At 38.9% G+C, this 19714-nt stretch overlaps 1 protein-coding gene across 2 annotated transcripts in view; it reads right to left on the reverse strand.

Annotated features, from left to right (window-relative positions):
• Gab2 (GRB2 associated binding protein 2) overlaps nt 1-19714 on the reverse strand; it is a 161546-nt gene that overhangs the window by 12903 nt on the left and 128929 nt on the right. For both annotated transcript variants that reach the window (XM_027407673.2, XM_027407674.2), the window contains exon 3: nt 10805-11048. In XM_027407673.2, coding sequence (XP_027263474.1) covers nt 10805-11048 — 244 coding nt within the window. The remainder of the gene's footprint in view (nt 1-10804; nt 11049-19714) is intronic.

A 19714-nucleotide genomic window follows, 5' to 3' on the forward strand; every position in this document is an offset into this window, starting at 1 on the left:
ATTCTTTCTTTTATAAGAGTTGCCTTGGCCATAGTGTCTCTTCACAGCAAAACCAAAAAACACAAAGCAGTTGATGGGGGAGGTCCTTCTGTGTATTTGATTGTCTTATTGGTTGATAAAGTACTGTTGGCCAATAGGAAAACAAGATAGGTGTGGCTAGGAGTCAAGGAGTATTCTGGGAAAGGTAGGAGAAAGTGCGGAGTCACCATTTGAGCCCGGGAAGACAGGACACTTCCGCTGGCGTCTGATAAGTCTTATAAAATATATTGACTTATGATAATTAAGACTGAGTTAGCAGATGAGAATCCTAGTCATTGGCCAAGCAGCATTTGTACCTAATATAAGTCTCTGTGTGTTACTTGGGACTTTAACAAGGCAGCGGGTGGAACTCGGGCAGCTGGTGGAAGGTGCCACTTGGTGGCAGGGCTTGGGCAGCTTTGGAGTAAAGACTTATCATTACAACAGTAATTAAGAAACATGCATTCAAACAAAAGTATTAATATAACGATTCTTATGTGTGGAAATATTTTTATGGCATCACTTGAACCAGTAAAAACACACTGAGAGAGTCAATATGGGTGACTTACGTTTGTAATATTCTGTATACCATGACACTCTGCTGCTATTTTCCTGAGTCACCACCGACAAGAGAGGCTTCCAATACTCAGTTGTTGGTAAACATTTACTAGTTTGTCCTCTACCAACTTAAAGATGAAAGCTAGGTTCTAGTAAGATAGAGTGAGGTAGCACAGGCCACTGAACTAGTGAGTGATAGACCTATAATTACTACTTGCTTCTCCTGAATCATAGGTGAGAGATAGGCAGGGTGATATAATGAAAAGAATGTTTCAGGGGTCAGAATCAGACATATTCAGCTCAAATTCATGTTCTACTGCTTTGCAATCTAAGGACACCAATTTAGCCATATTTACCTTCAATTCCCTTATCTGAAGAATGGGAAAAACTAATGCAGAGCCCATTAATGATCATAAAAGAAAAAATAATCTAGTATTCAGACACTCAGTTGTATATATGATGTGTCCGTTTCTATGGTGTGTATAATTGCTTGGGAGCCCAGAATGAGAGATCACAAATTGCTAATTCTAGTAAAGACTTAAGTACCTACTTATTAGCATTCTGAAATACCTGTAGGTATTATTGAAATGGTCTTTTGGATGAGTATATCTAGTCTGGGTCCTAAGAGTCTGCCTTTCTGTTAAACACCAGATACTTCCCAGTACAGCTTGTCTGCAGGTCACACTTTAAGGAGAAGACTTTATAAAATATTAACATTTCCCCTAACTTCTACTCCCATGAACTGCTAAAGCATCTGAGAACAAATGCTTAAGAATCTCTGCTGGAATTAGCAGCTAGAGTGTTCCTGTCCTATCCACTGCCTCCTCTGGAAGCCTGTCAGTCTTCCTGGCCATAATTAATTTCTTCTATTACTATTGTTTTTCTTATTTTCTCTCTCTTATATCATTTGGAACTTTTTGCCTCAGACAGTGCATTTTCAAATTAATGTGTTACTGCTCTTTGAAGTTATAGTCCAAATCATATATGGAAAATATCCACTTGAACAATCTGGGTATGGCAATACTGTCTGTATCACCAGCATTCAGGAGGCTGAGGCAGGATGATCAAGGCCACCCTATGCTTCATGGCAAATTTAAGGGTGGTCTGTACTATATAACAAGACCCTGTTGCAGATTACCTAATAATAATAGCAATAATATATTTAAAAGAATATTAAATTGAAAAAAAGAGATTCAATGTCTCTTACTTTACCTATGAAGTCTCTATTGCATGTGACTCAACATATTCACCATGTAGTTAGAAATGCCTAGACTTGAGAAGAAGCCGTAAAAATGTTGACCCAAAGCTAAGAAAATTCAAAATATTGGAATAGATCAAAATAAATGTAGCTTTGGGAGATAGTCTTAAAGGGCTTTAAATATTTGATTAACGGTTTAAAAAATGCATACTAGAGGAAGTGAGTTTTAGAAGCAATGTAGAAACTTTGAAAGACATTTTAGGAATTCCAGTTCCACTGAGAAGCATAAGCCATGTCAAACTATGCCTGTCTTGAAAAACCAACCCCCCACCCAAAAAGAATTGAAATGAAAGCTATTATAACCAATACCATACAAGTAGAGAGGCTCATTCTTGCCAAGAAAAAACCTAGGACCAGATGGATTCACTCTTGAATTTTGTGAAACCTTAAGTAAGAATTATGCTGATTCTTCTCCAGTTATTCCAAGGATCATAAAGTAAGGGACCCTTTCACATTTATTCTATGAGCCCAGAATTGCTGTTACCAAAACCAAACATTACCAGGAAGGAAAAAGAAATAAAACTGTGGATCAATGTCTTTGATGAACTTAAATGTAAAACTTCTCCACAAAATCTTAATATCACATGAAAAAAATCACTCCCCACACATGCAGCACACAAACAAGAACACACACGCACACACACAGAGTACTATAAGTTAGCAGATAAAGGTACTCTCTGCCAATCCCAACAAGCTTAATCCCTGGACTCCACATGGTAGAAAGAGAAAATCACTCTTGCAAATTGTCTTCTGACATCCACACACATGTTATGGAATAACTGTCAAAACACACATACTCACATACCAAATAAATGAATGAATGTAATAATTTCTTAAAAGAGAGACCATTCACTATGATCAAAATCATCTCATTCCAAGGATGGAGATGCAAGAATGGTTTACCAATGAATAAATGAAACACACAATGTCAGCAAAATGAAAGGTAAAAATCATGTTATTGAAATAGATTCATAAAAAGTATTGAATAACATTCAGAAACTTATGATAAAAGGCTTTAAAAATTAAGAAAAGAAAGCTTATCTGATAGTATAGTAAAAGCTACTTATGACAGACTCATAGCCAACATTATGCTTATTGGGAGAAAGATGAAACAATTCCTCTAAGTTCAAGATTATGACAAGAGTGTCTACTCTATTAGGATTGACTTGAGGGTATATGGGTATGTGTGTGAGTATGTTTCCATATGGATTTTACAATTGGTTTTTTCTAGTTCTATGAAGAATATCACTTCAATTTTGATGGGAACTGTATTAAATTTGTAGATATAGCCATTTCATTTCTCTTATTCTGCTAATCCATGAGTATGACATGTCTTCTCATTTTCAGGTGTTGTCTTCAATTTAATCCTTCATTAAAGTTTTTATTGTAAAGGGCTTTTGTTTCCTCTGTTACTTTTATTTATTTCTATTATATCTTATTGTGAATGTGTATTCTGATTTACTTTTCAGAAAGAAAGCATGTTTTAGTGAGCTAAGTTTCAGTTCTACATTTTATTCTAGAAAATGAATTTTCTTTTTTTAGATTCCTGGATTCCAAAGTTGGTTTGGATCATCACACCTGGAGTGATGTCTTATTTGAGACTTTGAATTACTATTCATGTAAGTTGACTTTCTATGGCTCCTCTATGAGGAGTATCCAGCCCGGAATAATGTCTAGAGAACCAATGAGACTTTCACATAAATCTGTGGATTGAAAGATGCTTTTTGCTGTTGTACTTTGTACTATATGTTGTTTTGAAGTACTGTTCAAGCTGGGAAGGCAAAAGTGAAGGTTTTGCAATGGTCTTTAGGTTGTATCATTCCTGGTTCCAGGTGCCCATCAGGGTACTGTTCGAATATGAGTTCTTCTTGGTGGTGTATCACCATCCACCCTGAAAGAGCTCGGACATGGCATCCCAATCTGTCCACACCTTACCATGACCATCTGCATAAATAAGGATGCCACAGTGTGGGTTTCTGAGGAAACAAGCAAGGTTGTCTCTGGAGAAATGTTGAGCAGATGAGACAATGGGAAGTAGCCATATCAGAGGAGTCGGTGCAGTTATAAAATCCTGTGCCTCTGGAACATGCAGGACACAACCCAGCCTCTCTTGGGCTTCAGTCCCCATCCCACTTTCAATCAAGACTCCTTTCCTCTGTTAGTGACTGTTTGTAACTCAGGAAGATATGACAAAGATGCTCATAACTGTCCTTGAAGTAAAAAGCAAATGATCCTTCTGAGGAGTGAGAAGATGAGACAAGGCAGGTATCTCTATTTCACATTCATGTTTGTCTGCCCTTAGGAGTATCTCTAGTGGTTTGTCAAGGCAATCATGCATTGTTACATTTATTCCTTGGTTTGTTTCTTTGGTGAGTTGTTGTGAATGGGATTCTTCCCCTGATTACATTCTTTTTTTTTTCCCTGATTACATTCTTAAACGTTCATTTTAGTATATAGTAAAGGTACTGAACTTTGACTGAATTTTGTATCTTGTGTCTTTGCTGAAAGTATTTACCAGGTCTAATTAGCTGGTGGAATCATTAGGGTCCTTTAGGGTATAGGATCTTACCATCTGCACACAGAGATAATTTTTTCTTCCTTTTCTGTTTGTATCTCTTTTACTTCTTTCTCTGGCCTCACTGATCCAGCTAAGACTTCAAGAATGATATTGAGTAAGAGCTGAGACAACTTGTCTTATTCCTGATTTTAAAAGGATTCTTGATGTTTTTCCTTTAGTATAATGCTAGCTGTAGGCTTGTTATATATAAAACCTTTATTATGTTGGCATGTTCATATTATTCTTACATGAATAATATGTGTCTTCATGGCTTTATCATCACATGGTGATGAGCTTTGTCTAAGGCCTGTCCTGCATCTATTGAGATTATCATGTGATTTATATGTGCTGTATGAAATTTATTGGTTTAGATATGTTGAGCCACACTTGCATCTCTGAAATGAAATGGTCATGATCATTTTAATGTGTTGCTGAATTTGATTTGAAAGTATTTTATTGATAATGTTTGCATCTATGTTCATTAGAAATCAGTCAATAGGTCTTTGTTATGCTCTTTTTTGGCTCTAGTATCAGCTTGTTACAGATCAGTTTAGCGTCTATATCCTCTACATTTTATTTTGGTAAGTCATACATGTCTAAACATTTATGTATTTCTTGTAGATTTCCCCAGTTTTAGAATATAGATTTTGTTTGATTTGTTTTTCAGAAATCAGTGTCTCAAATATACCAGACATACCTCAACCTGTGCTATGTAACCAAAGCAGGCCTTAAACTCCAGTCTTCCTGCCTCCACCTCTGAACTGCTGGGGTTACAAGGGTGAGCCACCATACCCAGGCTAATGTACAGATTTCTCTTTATTTTACTTCTTTTGTTTTTATTTTTTATTTTAAGATAGGCTCTAATTGTATAGTTTGGACTGACATGGAACTCACTATGTAGACCAGACTGGCCTCAAACTCTTAGAAATCTGTCTGCCTCTGCCTCCTAGAACATAGATTTTTCAAACTGTTCCTGATGAGGCTCTGGATTTCATTAGTACTTGTTTAAATATCTCCTTTCTTGCCTCTAATTTTATTAAATTGGGGTTTCTCTATTTCTTTTGGTTGATAAAGCTAAAGGTCTGTTAATAATACGTTTTGTTTTCCAAGAACAAACTTTTGTTTCATTAATTCTTTGTGTTGTTCTTTTGGTAATTCCTGCCCTGGTCTTTATTATTTCTTCATATCTACTGCTTTTGAGTTTGGATTGTTTATGTCTTTAGAACCATAAGGTGCAACACTAGATTGTTTATTTGAGTCATTTAAAAATTTTTGATGAAGCCGGGCATTGGTGGTGCACGCCTTTAATCAGGAGGCAGAGGCAGGTGGATCTCTTGTGAGTTCTAGGCCAGCCTGGTCTACAGAGTGAGTGCCAGGACAGCCTCCAAAGCTACACAGAGAAGCCCTGTCTCGAAAAAAACAAAAAACAAAAAAAATAAAATTTTTGATGAAACACAGCTATAAGTTTCCCTCTTAGAAATGCTTTTTATGTGTTCTTTTTTATTTAAATTATTTAATTACAACTCATATTTACATATCCATTCCCCCTTTTTATGTGTTCTTAAGGCTCTGGCAATCTAGAATCATTTTCATTTGATTCTAGGAATCTTTAAATATCCTCCCCAATTTCTTCAACAACTCATTGGTCATTTACAATATACTGTTGGATATTTATGTTTTTACAGTTTTTGTAATTTCCTCCTGCTGTTAATATCCAGTTTTATATGCATCAATGCAGGCACATCCATGTTTCGGGGAGGGGTATGTGTGTGCACATAAGTGTGTATAGGTCACAGGACAATTTCAAATATCTCCTTCCACTTCATTTGGTATAGGGCTTCTTGTTGGGATTATAGATTCATGTTACTGTGTCCAGTTTTTGTGGGTTCTGGAGATCCAAACTCAAGTTATGTTGGTACATGTAGATCTTGCTTATACTCTAACAAATGAAGCTTGCCTGAAGATCAGAGGGTAGAGCTTGCCACTAGCTAACCATAGAGGTCTGGAGGTCTATACAGACAGACAGTAAGTGATATGGCTAGATAGAGAGATGAAGTGATAAGGTGGGAGGAGACAGGAGTTCATTCTCTTTTTGGCTGGGAAGTTGAGTAGGTAAGGTGACTGTGGTTTGCTTCTTCCCCTATCTCTCAGCATTTCCCCCTATATCTGACACCAGGCTTTTATTATTAAGAGCTATTAGAACTCATGCTACAAGTGCATCAAGAACTTCACCCACGGCTGGGTGTTGGTGGCATATGCCTTTAATCTCAGCACTCAGGAGGCAGAGGTAGGCAAATCTCTGTGAGTTTGAGGCCAGCCTGGAACAAAGTGAGCTCCAGGACAACCTCCAAAGCAATACAGAGAAACCCTGTCTCGAAAAACCAAAACCAAACCAAAATAAACAACAAAAAAAGAACTTCACCCAATGAGCTATCTCCCCAGCCATGGGTATTGTTTAAATCTAGTCAGCTAGTGTGTGTCTTTTAATTGTGGAATTAAGGCCATTTACATAATTATTAAGAGGGGTCCTACAATTTTGTTCCTTGTTTTCCTGCTTGATTGGCTAGATTATTGTTTGTTCTTTTCTTTTTCCCATTTGTGTCAGGGTTTGACTGGTTTAGTGAGTGAGACACAGTTCTTTCCTAGCTTCTTGCCTTTGCTCCTGTATTCTTCTTACGAACTGTTCTTTCATATAGTCTCATTGTCTTTCTTTTCCCTTCGTCTAAGGCCCTTTCAGTAATCTTCTGCAGTACTGGCTCAGTGGTCATGAATTGCTTTAGTTTGTGGATGTTTGTAAATGCCTTGATTTCTCTTAAAGTATCTTAAAGTTAAATTGTGCTGGATATAGCAAATTTGGTTAATTTATTTACTTTCTTTTTTTTCTTTTTACTTTTTTAAAATTTGAATTACAAACAAGATTGAATTATATGACAATCCCAGTTCCCTTCTCCCTCCCTTCCTCCCCTACTACCCACCAACTAAAACCCTGTCACATATCCTTTCATCTAATCTACACATGAATCAACCTTTTTGCTCCCTCATGACCTCTGCATCCTTCCTTTTCTTCCCTTCTCATTCTCATTGCTCCCTCCCTCTTCTTCCCATGTTCTCAATTTGCTCAGGGGATAGTTACCCTTTCCCCTTCTCCAGGGGACAAAGTTTGTCTCTTTTAGGGTTCTACTTGTTTACTAGTTTCTCTGGCAGTGTGGATTGTAGGCTGGTAATCCCTTACTCTATGTCTAAAATCCACATATGAGTGAGTACATATGTTTGTTTTTTTTGTGATTGGGTTACCTCGCTCAGAATGGTTTCTTCGAGTTCCATCCATTTTCCTACAAATTTCAAGATTCCATTTTTTTTTTCTGCTGAGTAGTACTCCATTGTGTAAATGTAACACAATTTCTCTATCCATTCTTCGGCTGAGGGGCATCTCGCCTGCTTCCATTTTCTGGCTATTACAAATAGTGCTGCTGTGAACATCTTTGAACAGATGTCTTTGTTGTATGAATGTGCTTCTTTTGGGTATATGCCTAAGAGTGGAATTGCTGGATCTTGTGGTAGACTGATTCCCATTTTTTTGAGGAGTCGCCATACTGATTTCCAAAGTGGCTGTGCAAGTTGGAACTCCCACCAGCAGTGGAGAAGTGTTCCCCTTTCTCCACATCCTCTCTAGCATAAACTGTCATTAGTGTTTTTGATTTTAGCCATTCTGACAGGAGTCATTCCATGCTTTCCTGGATGTTAAGGTTCCAGTTGAAAAGTCTAATGTTGTTCTTATATGTTTGTTTTTTGATCTGGTGGGTTTTTTTCCCATACAGCTTTTAACAGTGCTTCTTTGTTTGGCATAGTTTGCATTGTGACCATGATGTACTGGAGGCATTTCTTCTCTGGACAGATCTATTTTGGGCTCTAAATGTCTCTCATGCTTAGATGTCCATTTCTTTCCAAAAATTTGTGAACTTTTCAGCTCTAATTTCATTGAACAGGCTTTCTGTACTTTACGTTTTCTTCAGCTCCTCCATAGTCTCTTGATCACATCTTAGAGTTCTTGGACATTGCTCATTCATGTACTTATTATTAATTAATTATATTATTAATTATTATATATTAATTCTGAGTGTTGTATTTCTTTGAGCATATCCTTCATCTCCTACTTCTCTCTTCTTCTTAGTAAGTCTCTTGGTGAAGCTTGCTACTGATTGTCTATAAATACACATTCACCTTTCCTATTCCAGCCTGGATTTCCTGCTAACTCCTTTGCCTCAGCCTCCTAATGCTAGAGATATAGGCATGTGCCACCATACCCAACAGAACCCATTTTTCCTTGATGAGCAAAGAGATTTGAATAGGTATGCTTGATTTATAAAATAATAAAGATTTTTAGGAAAGGCCAATAAGTACACAAATAGATGTATAATCATTTAGGAAATTCAAATTAATGCCTCAATGACACCAGGCATTGTAGTATATGCCTATGATTCCAGGATTTAGAAAGCTGAAGCATGAAGATTAAAAGTTCCAGATCAGCCTCATAACAAAACCTTGTCTCCAAGAAAAAAATCAGTTCTGTTTGATTTCTAACTATTTAGAATGTTGGTCAGGCTGTAAACAGACTTCCATCCTGAAATAGTTCTGGCACATACCAGTGGGTATGACATATTAGCAGCTCCAGAAGGAAGGAATGATGTTTGCAGTTTAAAGAACACTTTTACATTACTTGGCTCACATGATCATCAAAATTCTTAATTCTTAAAGTTGCTTTTGCGTCAAGACTATGAAAAGAGAACAATAATAAATTACTAAGGTTAGTAATGCCAGCTTTGTATCTATGTCCTTTAAAAACAATTGTGAGGTGCCCTGGCATAAAACTATGGTAAGTTTGCCATCTCCTGGAAATAAAAGTATGCATTACTTATCACTCTTAACTGTAGTAATAGCTTCTATTTTTCTATCGACTACTAGGTAATATATATTTCTTCTAAAATAGCAAGTTTTCAAAATCTAGGTCTTCCTTTGAGATAAAATAAGTAGCCATCCAGAACAGCATCTATTGCCAAGGAAATAGTTTTGAACTGGCTGTGTTAAGACAGAACTCTTTTTGTCTTTGCAGACAAATTAGTTTCCCTGGATTTATTTTTGCCCACTAGTCTTTTGGGTATCACTACAGATTCTAGCTGATGTCTGTCTTCTGTTTCAAAGATGCTGTTAAGCTTGTGAGAGGTGATCCATCGAAGCAGATCACATACTCCAGGAAGCCATAATTCTGTTGAAAGTGAAGGGGTAAAATTTAAGTGATAAGATTCCAATATCACTGGACCAGCAGCAGTTTGAGAGAGAGAAATGGTTGTTAAAAGGTGATCAACATGTTGGTGAGTTCCCAAGATCTTTCCAAGCATCCTTGATTCCCTCACCCAGTTGTTTTGACTAATCAAAGGCATCATAATCTTGGATTTCATTTAGCATCACAAGTATAGCATTGCTTTCTCATTTTAGAGAAAGGGTGTGCTAAGAATTGTAGCCAGAAGGGTTCCAGATGCAAAGATGGATGGATGGATGGATGGGTGGATGGATAGATAGATAGATAGATAGATAGATAGATAGTAGATAGTAGATAGTAGATAGGTAGATTGATCTCCCCACTTTCTTTTTCCTTTCTCCCCCGTCTCAGCAAGATCCCACATATCCTGGGCTGGCCTTGAACTCACTGTGTGGCCAAAGATTAGCTTGAAATCCTGATTCTCCAGCCTCTACCTGCTGAATGCCTCGTGAGAGGCAAGCACTCTATCAGCTGAGATACATCTCCATTTCCAAGATCATTTCGTTTTTTACAGATCATGACACATAAATTTCTTTCCTCATAGAAGGGGCTCATTTGGGATTGGTACCGGAAGATGGTCCAAGTGATAACGACTTTTCTTTCTTTCCTTCTCCTTCTTCTTTTTATTTATTTATTTATTGAGTTTTTTTTTTCCAGACAGGGTTTCTCTGTGTAGCTTTGGAGGCTGTCCTGGAACACACTTTGTGTAGACCAGGCTGGCCTTGAACTCACAGAGATCCTCCTGCCTCTGCCTCCCGAGTGCTGGGATGCTGGGATTAAAGGTGTGAGCCACCACCACCTGGCTCCCCTAATGCTTCTTATCCCTAAATCAAACACATTTTTTTATAACACGATTGCCAATAATGAGATAGTAATTTCTCTGGAATCCAATGATGACTTTGTGGCAACACTGATTAAACTAAAAATCATGAAGCTTATACAAACAATAAAATGTTCTGTTATCTATATGTTTCTTTGCCTAAAAAGGTAAAGTTTTTTACTCTCTTTTTGTCTTTAAAACTGCAATCTAGGGACCGAAAAGTAATAGAATCCAAGTAGATCACATTCCCACATGGTGGCCACAGTCATCTCCTACCTTGCATTTTCTGTCCTTCGGCTTATGCACTGGTGCAAGTAGAGATACTCCTGAGGTGCACTGGTAGACAAGGCAGGCTGGATGTGGCTTGACACAGGGGGCTCAAATGTGAATAACGTGGGCTGGCTAGAGTGTGAAGGGGCTGAGGACTTCCTTTCTCGGAGCAGGTGCTGACTGGAGCTGCTGAACTCAGCTGGAGAAGAGCGGGGACCATGACTGACCGAAGAAAGGTTTCTCAGAGAGTCTGAAAAGAAGAAAACTCTGTGAGTGAAAAAGGAAGGGAGCCAGGTTGTGGTGGCACAGGCCTTTAATCCTGGTACTTGAGAGGCAAATGCAGAGGCAGAGGCAGGTGGATCTCTGTGAGTTTGAGGCCAGCCTGGTCTACAGAATGAGTTCCAGGACAGCCAGAGGTACACAGAGAAACCCTGTCTCAAAACAAACAAACAAACAAACAAACAAAAACCCAACCCAAACCAAACCAAAAAGAAAATCCCCAAATGATAAATCAACAACAAAACATGAACAAACAAAAAGGAAATGAGGGGTAAGGTCCTTATCCTAAAGACAATAGTCGGAGGAAGAAAGTATTCTGATGAGAGACAGAAATGTGGCTGCTACATTCTCTTCCTTATACACTCACTCACTCCATCTTCCCAGGGAGGCAGGTTGGACCGCATGGATATCTTGGCTGAATGGGAGATAAGTTAACACCTCTGAACTGCTTAGGAGTAGCCTGAAGGCCAGGCTGTCATGATTCAGACCTGTGTCTACCCCAGAGGGAGTTTACCTATCCACCTCCAGGAGAGTGATGCTGCCATAGAAAAGACTAGATTCTAGCCAGGTGGTGGTACACATCTTCAATTCCAGCACTGGGAAGGCAGAGGCAGCTGGATCTCTGAGTTTGAGGTCATCCTGCTCTGTTACACAGAGAAACCCTGTGAGAGAGAGAGAGAGAGAGAGAGAGAGAGAGAGAGAGAGAGAGAGAGAGAGAGAGAGAGACAGAGACAAGACTAGACTCTGGATGGGTGAGTACTATGTTTCCTTCTTGTTGTTGGCTCCTGTGGCGAGCAGATGAGTTTGGAGTGAATGTATATTGTTGACATGGCTATGACCATGTCAGGACCCCAGTGAATTTGATCCACAAGAATGGCAAAGTCTTCTTCGGGTGAGGCTCAGAAGTATGGATGGCAAGGCTTTCCTGTGGTCTAAGTAACAATGTTTATGAATAACTGACCAGTGTGTGCAAAACTGGCCAGTGTGTGAAAAAAACAAAAACCAAAAAACTAACAACCTCAGCTTCCTCCTTCTGGAGGAACCTAAGACTGCTTCTCTACAGAGACCTCCTTACTCAGACTAGATAACTTCTCCTCCTGCGTTGTACATAATAAACAGCTTTGAGTTTCTGGTTTGCAGGTGTCCATCAGAATGAACACAGCCCATCATATCCCAGCTTTCTGGATGTCTGTATTTTGTTTCTGGTTGGCCTGGAACTCATTATGTGATAGTTGAGTCTCTTAACTCATAGAGATCTGCCTGTCTCTGCCTTCTGAATGCTGGGATCAAAGTTGTGTGTCACCATGCCTGGCTGGCTAACCTTTCTTCATTCTCATGTCACCCAAGTCATGGTTTCTAGGACCAAGCCCTGTAGGCTTCCTGCTGTTATCACCCCCTCGCTTCTGGCTTTGCTAAATTAGACATTGCTTACCTAAGACTCACTGATTGAGGTCCAGAACTGTGCCTTTCTGCAATAATGGTAAAAACACAAATGAATGCTAAGCTGTTCCTTCAGACTAGACCCCTGCTCATCCTGCTCTTACACGACTTCCAAAGGCAGCTTTGTTCTCTGTTCCCCACATTTTTCTTTCCACTGGTCCTTCTTTGTTTCTTCTTATCTCAAACTCTCCTCTGTTACTTTAGAAAGGAAGTGAGGTATTTAAGGACAGATAAAGGCTTAGAGTACTATACCCTAAGCTCAGAGCATTATTCATTTGACTGTCTCTTTAAGCTTAGTCCACATTTCCTCAGTCTGACCTACTTCCTGCTTTCTCTCCACACATAAGCAAAGCAGATGGAGGCATCCCCAGTCTCTAAGCATAGCAGCCTTTTTTTTTTTTTGATTCTTTGTTTCCCCTTACACTGCTCCTTCATCCTGACTTTCATCTCTACACTTCTAGCTAGCTTATATGAAGACTTCAAGATCCTGTGCAGATATTACATTCCCACAAAAACCTTCCTGAACGCTCTTTTTTTCTTTCTGAGTGCTGGCAGACTTCAGCTCCTGTTTTCTTTAGATCCATGGTCACTCTGATTTCTTGCTCTTGGTTTCTGAGAAGTTATTGCTCATACAGCCCCAGCATTTACCTAATAAAGTCTTACATAGAAGGTTCTCAGTCCATAATTATATAAGAAAAACATTTGGTATTTAAAAATTCCAACAGTGAAACTTATGTTCTTGAGAAATAAAAGTATAAAAGATATAAATTAGTTCAGGTGATGTGCTAAGTAGGGAGGAATATTTTGAGGATGATGGTTTTCTGGAGTTATTCAGATCCTATCAGAAGAGCCAAGGTTCTTTAGCTACTCTGTTTTCTGACCTATTTCAGGCTGTACCATCCGAATAGCCCAAGGCAAGATCACCAGCTTATTAATGCTCTACAGTACTAATTACTCTCTAGTCACTCTTAATACTGGAAAGGGCATCTTCTGTCAGGGCAAAAAAGAGAAAGCCAATGAACCTTTGGAGAAAAACTGCTCCACAATAGCTGTATTGATCTCCAAAATGAATTCCTATAACAGGTCTCGTAGTGACCTGGATGTTTGTTAACAGAATCAATGCATTTATTATTCCATTAGATTTGCAAAATGAACTCTCTAATGGTAGATGAAAGAGGGTTTATACCAAGGATGGAGTAGTAATGGCACTAGGAGAAGAAGACAAGTTTTTTTTTTTTTTTTTTTTTTTTTTTTTTTGCCTGAGACGACACAGGAGAGGTATAAAAAGAAATCCTTTGATAAGCTTCTATATTCTCAGTTGACTTTCTGGCTTCCTCTTGCTCGGTCTACATCTTCCATCCTCAGAATCTTGTTCTAGACCTTCCTATAACTTCCCTCTGACACTAAAGCCTTTCCCTGGAGGATATTGCCTATTACCAAGCTTTTAATACCAACCAAGTAATGACAACTCTTATACTTCAATCTCTAGCTCAGTTCTTCCTGGGCTTCCTACTGTACATCACTCCCTACCTGGTGTGTTCTTCCTTTATACAGCTTATCAGCTGGTTAAGATCAGCAACGTAAGCCAATCTCCTCCTTAGTTCTGTGCTTTCTGTCTCAGAAAAACACATCAGCACCTCTTCCCATCAGTTATCCAAGCCAGAAACCTAGTTATCATCCATGACTCTGCCTTGCTTCTCAACAATCATGTCAGTCTGTCACTGCCTCACTTAGCAATGGCTTCCTGTTCTCCTTAAGACAATTTGCAGAGCTCTGTCTCTTTTGAGAACTATCTTCTTGTTTATTTATTCACTGTGTTTCTTACCAATGCTCCTTGCACTTTAGAGGATTTCCAGGAACATACCAATCTCTACCTCATCATTAGCTCCTTGTGCATTAGAGTGCAAACTTAGTGAAGTCAGAGATTCCAACACTTTCATAATAGCTGTGGCCTTGTGTCATGCCTACTGAATCATACAGCTTAATATTTATTGACCAAACAAATAAAACACATCAGATAATAAAGCACTACTTCTTCAGTAACAGTTACTGATTTGTCATTACGTTTAGGATAAAGGCACCTTGATTTGACAATGAAGGACATTTTGTCATACCAGTATATTTTGTCTTGTTACACAGTGCCTCCCTCACCTTCTGCAAGGAATTATTGTTCTGTGTGTACAGATAAAAGGAATGATGATCTTTGTCCTTGCAGCCCTCTGCCTTAAGTGTAGACTGGAGTCAGTTCCGTGACTCAGTATATTTATTTGCAGTTCTTTTGTCTTTCGGAGTCTCAGTTTCCTTATTTATAATTCAACAAGGGACTTGGAAGACACAGGAAATCTTTATTGTCTTTATTTACTTATTCATTTAGGTATGTTTGTGTTGGGAGCTGGTTATGTATACTTCAGTGCACATGAGGAGGTTAAAGGTGCCTACATATAGAGGATCTCTACATAGTGAGGTCCTACATAGTAACATAAAAACAAAACACCAATAAAACATCTCTGCCTGAATTTATGTGATTATCTCCTGGTGCCTGGCATTTTGGGAGTTGCCTTTCCTTCTACCATATGGATCTGGAGGTGGGTGGGATGGGGAAGAGTGGTGAAATCAGACTGTCAAACTTGGCATCAAGTGACCTTACCTGCTGAACCTTCTCACAGGTTTGAGAGAGAGAATCTTGACAAGTGGGGTATATGTAAGCTTACATGTTGTAGCCATATGGCACATGTTCCAATTGTCTCTTTCTCCAGTACCTATAACTACTTCAGCACATTCAATACATATTTATCGAATGAGTGAGTGTACTGAATAAATAAAAAGATTTTTCCTAGCACAGAAACCCAAATGTGTCTGTTCCTTGTGATCAAGCTCTATATTTTATATGTTAATAAGATGAAGCAGTCATTCAGACTGAAAAGGTTGTATGTATGTATTTAGGAATCAATATAAATGCATATACACATACATATGCAACAACAATGAATAAAGAGGGCATGGATTTGAAAGAGAGCAAGGAGAGTGATATGAGAGGGTTTGGAGGAAGGAAAGAAAAGGGGGAAATAAAAGAACTATGTTATAATCTCAAAAAGAAAAGAGACAACAACAAAGCATGCATATGCATGTGTTTGTGCATGTGCATGCGCACACACACAAAACAACAACAAACCCCTCAAAAGACCACCCCCTCAAATCAAATGAACTCCAAGCTTCACCCAAGGCCTTCTTGGTTATTTTAGGAATAATAATAATAATAATAATAATAATAATAATAATAATAATAATAATAATAATAAAATTGGATTCAGCTTACTGGAATAAGGTCTTCTTACTCTGGACACAGAGGTACTGTACTCTGTAGCCCCAGCCTGTGCACTATAGAGAGAGCACTGTGAGGGGCTGCCTTCACTCTCTCTGTCAGCTGTAGGCAGGACATCAGCCTGCTTGGGTTTTGTGTTGTTCTGCTTTGTTCATTATAGCTATTCCTTTCAGGTAGCAATTGGCTTTGGTAATTGGAGTATGTTTTACAAGTATGTTCTAGATAGGGCTTAGGAGTGCTATGACTTAAGATACCACAAGCACTCCGTGTCTCAGATTACAATTAAAAATATCAAAATTATATCCAAATACTTCACAGAACAAAATCTCCATGGTATGATGTATATAATAGAAAAGGATGTATCAAGTGAACAACGGAGAGATTAGTTTCCCTTTGTAAGTCTACCTCTAGTTTGCTATACTGTATAATTTATGTGCAACGTTTGGAACAGACAAATCTACAGAGAGAAAGCAGACAAAATGAATGCTTAAGACTGAGCGTGGGGTTGAGTGGGGGGGCAGTCAAAAGGGAGAGTGACTGCTAATGACTATGAAGTTGCTTCTGGAACAATGAAACATTTCTAAAAGTAAGGATGTGGAGATGGCTGCACATCCATATAAATACACTAAAACCCACTGAACTGTATATTTAATAGGTGACTTTAATGATATGTGAAATAAATCTCTTTAAAGATTTAAACATAACAATTTGACAATTTCTCAACAAGCTAAATATACTTATCCCCTCCAAAAAGTTAAACCTATATGACCCAGCAGTCTCACATGTAGGTATATGTTCTAGAGAAATGTAAGATCATGTCTATGAAATGAACTTATACAGAAATATGTTCAGGGCCAGTGAGATAGTTCAGTGTGTGAAGGTGCTTGTTACCAATCCTGGCAACCTGAGTTTCATCACCAGGATCAAACTTTACCTATTGAACTATCATACTAGTGCAAAATATCAGAAACTAGATTGTTACAATGATTGTATAGCTTGGACACTTCAAATGGGTTATAAAAGACCATACATGCCTGGGCATGGTGACACATACCCTGGAATCTCAGGAGTTCAAGGTCATGCTTGGCTAAGCAGTGAGATTGTTGTGGTGTTATATTGTTTATGATTTATTAAAGCCTCTGGAGATCAAAGTAACAAAGCAGCCATACTTGTTAGCTATAGAAGCCAGGCTGTGGTGGCACACTCCTTTAATCTCATCACTTGGGAGGTAGAGGTAGACAGATCTCTGTTAGTTCAAGGCTGCACTGAGCTACCCGAAATTGATCCAGTCCTAAAGAGAAACAGCTCCACAAAGATGATCTCAGCACTTGGGATCACATGCCTTTAATCCCAGCACTAGGGAGGTATAAAAGGCAAAGGGTCTCATGTTGAGATTGTTTCTCCAGTCATACTGAGAAGAGGCAACAGTCTGAGGCTTGGTGAGAGCTCGTGGAGATAGGATTAGCCCTTCTAGCCTGAGGTAGAGGTAAGAAATAGTGGCTTGACGCTTTGCTTCTCTGATCTTCAACTTGAAGTTTGAACTCTATCTAATATCAGTCTCTGGGTCTTTTATTTTTAGTGCTACAGATTGTGTCTCAAACATCAGAACAAAGCAACAGAAAACAAAACACAACCACACACACATACACATATAAATCCTAGCAAACTATTAAGTGTGAGCAGAGATTAATAGTAGTCTAATAATATACCTGCTAGGCATAATTGATCATGCTTATAATCCTAGCATTTGGAGGCTGAGGCAGGGAAATGACTATGAGTTCAAGGCTAGCTTGAGCTATGTAGTAGATTCTAGGTTGGTAAAAAAAAAAAAAAAAAAAAAAAAAAAAAAAGCCATGGTGGCACACCCCTTTAACCCAGGCACTAAGGAGATAAAAACAGAAAAATCATGGTGTGTCTGATGACAGCCTGATCTACACAGCAAGTTCCAGGCCAGCTAGGATTTCACAGTGAGAACCTGCCTCAAAATAAAACATAAAGTTCAACCTACTTTTATTTTTTCCTTATTTCCTTTGCGAAGTAAAAACTGAGCACTTGGTAAACACTTAGTCCTCACTAAAGTGGCATATACTTGAGGAAGAGATGTTCCCCCTCTTCTAGTTTCACCATCCCACATCCCTTCCTTTACTCCCCCTTCACCTCATAATTACAGTAGGGCAATATGACTTGGAATTCCAAGTGAGGTGGAAAATCATTTCTAGACAGTGACCCTCATGTCTGGACAGGAGTCAGTTCAGCCAGACCCCAAGTCTGGTTCTGCCATCATCAGACTGAGATCATGTTCAGTTTGGAGCTTTAGTTCCTACCTTTGGAGTTGGGAGGATAATACTTGGCCTAAAATCCCTATGTTATATTGAAGTTTTCAGAGTGGAGGTCTGAGTGTGAAAGCAGACCACGCACATATATAAAATGTTAACAAGATTTGTTTTTATTGCCTGGATTCTTTTAAGAGAAGAAAATGTGGTACAAATAAAGGAAAAGCATTAAACAATGTATGGCTGGGATGTTTTTGGTATGAGATGGACATGCTGTTGCAATGCTGTGTCCTGGGTCATTAGCAAGGTCAGTAACAGCAAGAAGAAAAGGGAGGTTTCCAGACTCCTGGCTTGGCTTCTATCTCTAAGTCTAGACTAAAGATAACGGCTACAAATGTCTGAGTCAAATTGTTTTCTTTTAAGCAGGGTTTTATTTTTTTCCTTTTCTTCCTGGCTTGTTTTTTGGGGCTCTACAAAATCACTCCCCTTCCTTTCCACAACCACCCCTGGGAAGCCTGCCCAGCATGCAAATACTCCTCCCATCTCCTTACAAAACTGCAGTGTAGGAAAGCCCAGAGGGTTTCAGTAGAGCAGCTCTGCCCAGCCCAGTCCAGCCATCAACAGCAAGGGATAACAGGAGCAGGAAAGGAGAGCTGGCAAGGGTTTCTGGAAAAGATGATTGGCCATATAATGACTAGTTCCCTTATCTGAATGCCCTTTTTTATTTGTATCCCTTCTCTCCAAATTATCCACATCCCCAAAAGTCTCAGTGGGTCTCAGAATCCAGCCACAGAGAGAACAAAATCCTGGAGCCTAGGCTGGACCCAAAGCCTGTCTCTGCTAACTTTGAGCTCTGTGGATTGGACATGGGAGATTAGAGATCATTCTATAAAAGGCCTTAGCACAGTACTCACCTCTTCTTACTGTGAGACCTTGATGGGGCCAAGAAGGATGAGTTGGATACATGGATGGCAAAATAGCAATTGTCTAGTCAACTACCCTAGATGCTACATAGGGAACTAGTAAGAACAGAGAGGATAACAGTGATCATAAATTACAGCTACTATTTACTAAGGACTTACCAACTATTTATAGTAACCCTGTGAGGAAGGGCTCTTACTGCTTTTTGTAGAGGACATGAGTTTGGTTCTCAGCACTACAATGGGCATCTTACAAGTGTACATAATTCCAGTTCCAGGGTGATGTAACACTTCGGGCCTCTTTAAGCATCTGTAGTCATATACCTACACACATATATCCAAGCCACAGAGCTAAGAAAGTTAAATAAGGAACAAATACTTCCAAATCTTTTCGTTGTATCACCAAAATTATAAACTGAAAGCCATCCATGTTCTGACTGGCTCCTCATTGTAACTACTCAGTTAATTCCCAAGCAACAATGTGTAACAGAGAGAATCCTTCAAAGAACTCTGCAGAGCCTCCTTGGCATTTGGCATGACAGTGAGGGAAATGAGGCATATAAAGACATTAAAAGTTATGCCCAGAGCAAAAGTAAAGGGATTTTAGAACTTGGATCTATGTTTTCAGAGTCTATTTCAGTGTTCTTTCTCTGGGCCACCATTCATTGAACTCTAGATGAGG

This window comes from Cricetulus griseus, chromosome 3 (assembly GCF_003668045.3).
Source record: "Cricetulus griseus strain 17A/GY chromosome 3, alternate assembly CriGri-PICRH-1.0, whole genome shotgun sequence".
Taxonomy (NCBI): Eukaryota; Metazoa; Chordata; class Mammalia; order Rodentia; family Cricetidae; genus Cricetulus; species Cricetulus griseus.